At 33.4% G+C, this 8,782-nt stretch overlaps 1 protein-coding gene across 1 annotated transcript in view; it reads left to right on the forward strand.

Annotated features, from left to right (window-relative positions):
- The window catches only part of LOC134844430 (uncharacterized), a 37,624-nt gene extending 29,206 nt beyond the window's left edge, over window positions 1–8,418 (forward strand). Inside the window, exons 23-25 of the mRNA XM_063861147.1 lie at window positions 4,414–4,603; window positions 7,725–7,742; window positions 8,059–8,418. Of these exons, the coding sequence (XP_063717217.1) occupies window positions 4,414–4,603; window positions 7,725–7,742; window positions 8,059–8,262 (412 nt within the window). The 3' untranslated portion in view covers window positions 8,263–8,418. The remainder of the gene's footprint in view (window positions 1–4,413; window positions 4,604–7,724; window positions 7,743–8,058) is intronic.
- Window positions 8,419–8,782: the final 364 nt, after the last annotated feature.

The raw sequence follows: 8,782 nt of genomic DNA on the forward strand, positions 1-8,782 counted from the left end.
GTGGTTTTGAGAACTTTTGGAAACTTCAGCTCACACCAACACTTGGAAGTATTTTTCTCATAAGTAATCCGTAAAAAAAATCTAGCCTCATGGAATTAATTTTTCTATAATTGCTCAAAAATGAAATAAAATATGGATTAGTAGTTTTGAGAACTTTTGGGAACTTCAGCTCACAGCAACACTCGGAAGTATTTCGCTCATTAAGTAATCCGTAAAAAAAGCTAGCCTCATGGAAATAATTTTTCTATAACTGCTCAAAAATGAAATAAAATATGGATTAGTGGTTTTGAGAACTTTTGGAAACTTCAGCTCACAGCAACACTTGGAAGTATTTCGCTCATTAAGTAATCCGTAAAAAAAGCTAGCCTCATGGAAATAATTTTTCTATAATTGCTGAAAAATGAAATAACATATGGATTAATGGTTTTGAGAACTTTTGGAAACTTCAGCTCACAGCAACACTCGGAAGTATTTTGCTCATTAAGTAATCCGTAAAAAAAGCTAGCCTCATGTAAATATTTTCCTATCATTGCTCAAAAATGAAATAACATTTGGATTAGTGGTTTTGAGAACTTTTGGAAAGTTCAGCTCACACCAACACTTGGAAGTATTTTGCTCATTAAGTAATCCGTAAAAAAAGCTAGCCTCATGGAATTAATTTTTCTATAATTGCTGAAAAATGAAATAACATTTGGATTAGTGGTTTTGAGAACTTTTGGAAAGTTCAGCTCACACCAACACTTGGAAGTATTTTGCTCATTAAGTAATCCGTAAAAAAAGCTAGCCTCATGGAATTAGTTGTTCTATAATTGCTGAAAAATGAAATCACATTTGGATTAGTGGTTTTGAGAACTTTTGGAAACTTCAGCTCACACCAACACTTGGAAGTATTTTGCTCATTAAGTAATCCGTAAAAAAAGCTAGCCTCATGGAATTAATTTTTCTATAATTGCTGAAAAATGAAATAACATTTGGATTAGTGGTTTTGAGAACTTTTGGAAAGTTCAGCTCACACCAACACTTGGAAGAATTTTGCTCATTAAGTAATCCGTAAAAAAAGCTAGCCTCATGGAATTAATTTTTCTATAATTGCTGAAAAATGAAATAACATTTGGATTAGTGGTTTTGAGAACTTTTGGAAACTTCAGCTCACACCTACACTTGGAAGTATTTTGCTCATTAAGTAATCCGTAAAAAAAGCTAGCCTCATGGAATTAATTTTTCTATAATTACTGAAAAATGAAATAACATTTGGATTAGTGGTTTTGAGAATTTTGGAAAGTTCAGCTTACAGCAACACTCGGAAGTATTTTGCTCATTAAGTAATTCGAAAAAAAAGTTAACCTCATGGAATTAATTTTTCTATAATTGCTCAAAAATGAAATAACATATGGTTTAGTGGTTTTGAGAAATTTTGGAAACTTCAGCTCACACCAACACTCGGAAGTAGTTTGCTCATTAAGTAATCCGTAAAAAAAGCTAGCCTCATGGAATTAATTTTTCTATAATTGCTCAAAAATGAAATAAAATATGGTTTAGTGGTTTTGAGAAATTTTGGAAACTTCAGCTCACACCAACTCTCGGAAGTATTTTGCTCATTAAGTAATCCGTAAAAAAAGCTAGCCTCATGGAATTAATTTTTCTATAATTGCTCAAAAATGAAATAAAATATGGTTTAGTGGTTTTGAGAAATTTTGGAAAATTCAGCTCACACCAACTTTCGGAAGTATTTTGCTCATTAAGTAATCCGTAAAAAAAGCTAGCCTCATGGAATTAATTTTTCTATAATTGCTCAAAAATGAAATAAAATATGGTTTAGTGGTTTTGAGAAATTTTGGAAACTTCAGCTCACACCAACTCTCGGAAGTATTTTGCTCATTAAGTAATCCGTAAAAAAAGCTAGCCTCATGGAATTAATTTTTCTATAATTGCTCAAAAATGAAATAAAATATGGTTTAGTGGTTTTGAGAAATTTTGGAAACTTCAGCTCACACCAACTCTCGGAAGTATTTTGCTCATTAAGTAATCCGTAAAAAAAGCTAGCCTCATGGAATTAATTTTTCTATAATTGCTCAAAAATGAAATAAAATATGGTTTAGTGGTTTTGAGAAATTTTGGAAACTTCAGCTCACACCAACTCTCGGAAGTATTTTGCTCATTAAGTAATCCGTAAAAAAAGCTAGCCTCATGGAATTAATTTTTCTATAATTGCTCAAAAATGAAATAAAATATGGTTTAGTGGTTTTGAGAAATTTTGGAAACTTCAGCTCACACCAACTCTCGGAAGTATTTTGCTCATTAAGTAATCCGTAAAAAAAGCTAGCCTCATGGAATTAATTTTTCTATAATTGCTCAAAAATGAATAACATCTGGATGAAGTTTCGAGAAATTTTTGAAAACTTTGTCGTCGTTTTATTTTGTTTTATTAGGTTGCATAAATTTTACGAGTTCCCCTGAAAGCAAATTTTGCAAAGCGTTTCTGCGACGCTGCCGATTTTTTCAAAAGAAGTTATATGGTTTTTTTGGAAAAATTCGATCAAAGCTTTACGAAACAATTTGGCAACCGGAATTGAAGAGTTTGGGTTCCTCATTCTATGGCTCATTTTTGTGTTTTACTGCTGTAATATGGAAACAAAAAAAATCGGAACAAATCAAACCAAGACTGCTGTATTGAGAGGAGGCCCTCTTTGCCTGACTGCTTTAGTTCTTGCTAAACTCAAAAACACTTTTTAGTGAACATTTGTAAACCAAAATTGAGCCATCGAAATACGCCTGTAACAAAGTATTATGAAACAAATGAAATACCATTGTGTGATCTAAAACAGCATTGAGATAAATCTGAAAAAATAATTTTATGCTCTAGCTAAGATATTTAACTGACGTAAGAAAAAGGTAAAATAAGCGAATTACTTAAAAATTAAAACATTAGATAAAATGTGACTGAGATCAATTTGATAGTGTGGCTTAAACTGAAGGCCAGACAAAGACCTATTAACTAATTAATAATTCAAAAGTATAAAATCAGACCACAGCACTGCCCTTGGGAGGAAAAATTCTGATGTCAGTAATTAAATATAAACTACTTTAGTTCTTTTCCCTCCGGCAAAAAGAAAAAAAATTCAACAAAATGTTTAAAATCAGACCAATCGAAGTGGTAGAGAGAAAGAAATACTGCAAAAGATGGACATATTTAAACAAATTCTTGTGGAATGTAACTTTAACTGAAATTAAAAACTACTTATTTAGGGTGGTATGCTTCTAAATGAAGTTGGTAATGACCATTACAGTCAAAGAACGTAAGCCTTGGCTTTCCCGGGTTGACCAAAAATATTAGTCATACAATTTCCATATATAGAAAAATGCTAGTCATACACTTTCCATACAATTCCATACGTACAGAAAATTGCATGAAAGGCCTATGATTAGTATTTTTTCATTTAAGGAAATTGTATGACGAGAATTTTTTCATAAATGGAAAGTGTATGACTAGCATTTTTTCATATATGGAAATTGAAAATTTAGAATTTATTCATATATGAAAATTTTATGACTAGCATTTTATAACAATTAGAAATCCAACAAAATGAGGCAAAAAAACTACTTTAATTCCCATCCCATAGGACGAGCAGTCTCTGAACAGAGAAGAAAAAACCAGAGAAAATTTGTTTTCTCAAAATCAATTCTCCTCACACGCTGAGAATGCAGAGCATTTCTTAATCTTATCCTAGGGACTCCAAAACAGGAGGGATTGCCTCAGAAAAACTAAGAAAAAAACCTTTTAGCTAGCTGAGTAATCCAAAACAAGAAACAGTCCACCAGAGGCATCAATATTCTGGAATTCTTCTCTTCAAATCACATCTGACATCAACATCTAAAACAGTTCCCTATAAAACACATTTAATTGACACTAAAGTTGAAAAATTGAAACAAAAATTTAAACATCAACAAACAAGAAAAGAAAAGAACTTGAATTCAGCTCTTAGAATATCCGTGTTTTACTTATACAAGAACATCCGAGTTTTGAGGTTATCAACATCTGATGACGCTGATTTACTACCACTGTATCGCTCTGTAATTAAAATGTTGATTGACGCCATGTTTTGCTGCCATTTTTTGAAAAAGAACACAATCAAAAGAATTCGACTTCTGCACAAAAAAGTATGTTCTTTGAAAATGATTGACAAAAAAAGTGATTGGCTACTTCTGAACGACCATACTGAGCTGTAACATACCATTGGCATAAACATCTGTTTTTCTGTCGAAACTTAGGCTCTTCTGTGAGCTTTTGTGAGCTCTTCTGCGTGCTTCTGTGAGCTCTTCTTTGACTTCAATACTAGTCATTTGTCTTTTCAGCTTATCGTTTCAGCCAAAATATAATTCTAAACTGTGTTAAATAGTAATTTTGAATTTCAGTCTGGCGCGTACCCTGCGTGACTCATGTGAGCCGATTGCCATGCTGGGCACCCAACTGTCGGTGGTGGCCAGTGTGAAGGCAGTGTGTCCGGACAAACACGAGACAGACGACGCATTAGTCACCAATGCGCGCAACCTCATAGATGCAGTCTCAAATACACTCATACACACAGAAGCATGCTGTATCAAGGTCAGATTCATCACATGGTTCAAACTTTCCATTTCATTGAAAAAAAATGCATCATAGCTCAATAAAATGAATAAATCACATGGTTCAAACTTTGAAATGGTTCAAACTTTTCCATTTCATTGAAAAAAAATTCATCATAGATCAACAAATTGAACAATTGACGATGGCTTCGTAAGACGCGCAGAAGGTTCCGATCACAACTATTTTAAAAAAAGTGCATCATAGCTCAATAAACTGAACAATTGACGATGGCTTCGTAAGACGCGCAGAAGGTTCCGATCACAACTATTTTTGAAAAAATAGCAAAAAATTGTAATTTTTTCTCTTTTCATAAAACTTGTTCATGATTGAACAATCTGATGAATAAATCTTCCCGCAATATAAAGTAAATATCTTGAAGATGATTATTCTCGCGTTTAAAATGACCATTTTTGATAGATCATAGAATCAACATGATTGAGAAAAGAAGTTAAATCGAATACAATATTGAAAAAATTTCCCAACAAAGGCTATTAAACCAAGATAGTCCCTCGCCCTCCGTAGGAAAAGTTATCGAATAAGCGAATTACGGAGGTACACCCCATCCCCCAGAGTGCGATACAGAGGTAACCCCACCAACCCCTCCTAAAGAAGAAGACAAGGAAAACCACTCTACTACTCCCCTAAACTGAAGGCCTTGTCAAAACTTTGTGCCATTTTTTTGTACGAGGTGTGAGAGAAAAACAAAAAACATTGAGGTTTCAATTTTTTCATATTCGTTTGTTAAATTTCGTTTTTTTTTTGCGTTTTCGGTCATCAGAAACGCAAGTTGAAGCTCTAAAAACCAGATTCTTGAAACTAAAATTGGTTTCCCATTGCTGAATTATGAGTTTATTGCTGTACTCGATCACTTGGACAAAAAGCGAAACTTTTGTACCGGTTTTCTCGACATTTTCGGATTATTTCAGAACCAGAATTCAAAACTCCTACCCGCTTCATGATTAGAGCAAAAAAGCCCGTAGCTCACAATCAGGGCTAAAAATTGGCCTCAAAACAAACCGACTTCAGTTGTATGAGGACCTCACTCGATAGGCGGATAACCACTTTTTAGAGGTTTTCCTAAGTGTTGTTTTTTTTCCTGCTATTTTTGATAAGATCATTTATTGCAAACGGAGAGAAACTTGGTCTTCGAGTGTGCTTTAGTTGTTCTCGGACCACTGAAAATGGGGAAGAAATTTGTTTATGGATGATTTCTTTTTTTTTGTTTTCCATTGCAAAATCAGAAACAATGAACAATCATTATATTTGATGGAATAAAATATCATATTACAGCCCTTTCAGTCGTGATTTGAACGGCCATAGTTTTCTCGAGGTCGAGGAAAAACGATTTGAAAAATTTGAGCTTTAGTCTCGTTTCAAACGAGCAGAAAAAGCTTGTACGACTTACACAAGAAAATTTTTCGTGTAAGAAGTAGAGAAACTTTAAAAATTGCCCTGCGAAAAAAATATCAAAAGTTTTCAATTTTTGTTAGTTTTTGTGACGTTTTGTGGGAACTTCTCTTTTCGATTACGCCTCAGTCTAGAGGGGGATCCAGGATTTTGTCGAAGGGGGCGAATTTTCAAAAAAAAAATTTGTTGACTTTTTTTTGGGTCGACCAAATTGACTTTCTGAGCACTTCAAAAGCACTAAAAAGACCCTGTTTTGGCAAAGTTTTGTGCGCCGCAAAAAAAATTGAAAAAAAGCCAAAAAGGCGTTTTTGAGCACTTTTGTTGAACACTTTGAGGAAAAAGTCGCGTTTTTTTGGTGCCCCTTCTCCCCTCAAAATTAGTGTATATTGGCGACGAACAATTTTAGGGTCCATCAGCCAAAAAGTGATTTCTCACAATAGTACGAAGGGGTGACGCTTTGGGTCGGCAGCTGGTCGAAACCCTGAGAAAAAGAAGGGCGTCCGCCCCTTTGCTCCACCCCCCTAAATCCGCCCCTGCCTCAGTCGCTAGCTTTATACGTTTTCAACCACCATTAAACCATAAAAACGCATCAAACTACCAGTAAAAACTATACTATTAAAAAAAACCTTTTTATATGTTTGTGGTCGGAACTTTCTAAGCCTCTTGTACAGCTGTCGGCTTACCCTATTTTTTTGTAATTCTTGTTTAGATAAGCAAATTGCTTACTTCTTCAACCTGAATTCCGATTTCATTATTTTTTGGGTATATTGAAAACTGTTTTTTTGAGTTGATTCAAAAAGTCAGTGATGCTGCTTAAAGACAAATTAAAAAATGATGATGCATTTGAGTCAGATTTTGTTGTTCCGACTGAAAAAATGTGGAGGAGCTTTGTATTTGATTGTGTTTTAATTTTTTTTCGTATTTTTCTTTTTACATTCCACGCAAAATGAGGTACCACGAATAATTATCAAAATGGGTCGAGTGAAATACTTAATTGAAGCTCTTTTAGTCGTAATTTGAATAACAAACTTTTTTTAAAAATTTTCAGTATTGCGAAAAACTGGCTGGAAAGTCTTAACTAAATAAAATTAGTTTTTGGAGTTTTCTAGCTCCATTTTAGAAACCATTCTGCATTTTCTGGAAAAAAAGGAACCATTCTCTGCAGGAACCATTGAAAAATGTTCTGCAAAAAAATTGAATTTATTTTTAATTTCTATTTTTTTAAAAAATTTTTTATCACTCCACGCAGAAAAACCTACACTAGCTTGAAAAAAATTAATCTGTAGTGTCTGAAAACTATGTTAGAAACAGTCTGTTCTATTTGCTCAGAAGCCTGTTAATTTTTTTTTTCTGTTTTTAATGGAAAAATCAATTTTTTCTATCAATAAGTCATTCTTAAATTATCACTGATGATAATATTAAAATTTTCTACTATTATTATTGATCAGACACGGGTGGATTTTACAAACATGCAACCAAGACAGTTGCAGTTTTTCATCGTAAGAAAGTTGATGAAAGCAGGAACAGAAATGATATGAAGCCATTATAAATGGATTGCGTTGTAGCGAATTGAACCAAAAAAAATACAGACTGGATTTTAATGAATTGAATTGCGAAAAAAAAACAGAAAAAACCTGAGCTGGAATCGAATCAAACCAATTAACATTTATGAAAACACGTTTCCTTTTTGAAGGATGAGTTCTTCATTCAAGTAAGTTTGCATGAGCTTCATGTTTGCAACCCTTTGGATATAGATGGTTTCTGCTGAAAAAGTCTTCACGTTTGGGTGATAGTTAACTTCATAATGAAATTAAAGATCGATCAAAGAACTGCATTTACTGTTTAATTTTATCGCTCAATTTATTTAATTGGAAATTTCTGGAATATATTTTTGTCTCTTCGAAATGTATCAATTTTTCACATTTAGCCAATCGTTGCATGGAGTGATTGAAATTTTCTCTAGATCATCAAAAATAGTTAAGCACTTTTAAAAATATATTTATTTTATTTAATTTTTTCATCTTCAGGGTCTGAAACCAAAACCAGAAGATGGGGTCGAAAACTCCGATGGGCATGAAGCCATCAAACTGGCTGCCAGCTGGAAGAGACGACTGGACCAGAAGAGGAAACATGCGGCCAGCCACCTCCCAGTGGACAGTTTTGGACTAAGGAAGACCACGTTGGACAGGGGAGGGGACGCCAGTTTGAGGGATTACCTGAAAACCCCATGAAGAGATTTTTTCAGAAAGTAAACTCAACAAAGTTACGAAATCCACAAATTTGAGATCTCCACAGTCTTCGAAAAACTTGAAATACTATGAAAAATTAGCTTCTTTTTTATATGAGTTGAATACAAAATGGCAGACACTGATTACGACAAAGAATAATCATCTTGGTTTTGTATCAATTAAAAATCTGCGTTTTCTAGATATTTTAAATTGGACAATTTGGAAACAAATTGAAATCGTTTCAGGCTATCGTCTTAATCCGACTCAAAGCTTTTCCTTTTCTGCTATGTTGGATTCCACTGACAAATTACACTAGTGGACGTTTACAACATTAAAGTTGACTTTTGTGTAAAAAGACTCCCGGGTTGATAAAAAATGCTTATCATACAATTTCGTACTATGAAAAAACAATGCTTATCATAATATTTCATAGACCAAAAAAATTAGTATGAAAACACATGATAATCATTTTGCCATGCTATGAAATTCTATAAAAAAGCATTTTTTGCAACTTTTTGAAATT

The sequence above is a fragment of the Symsagittifera roscoffensis genome, chromosome 1, assembly GCF_963678635.1.
Source record: "Symsagittifera roscoffensis chromosome 1, txSymRosc1.1, whole genome shotgun sequence".
NCBI lineage: Eukaryota > Metazoa > Xenacoelomorpha > Acoela > Convolutidae > Symsagittifera > Symsagittifera roscoffensis.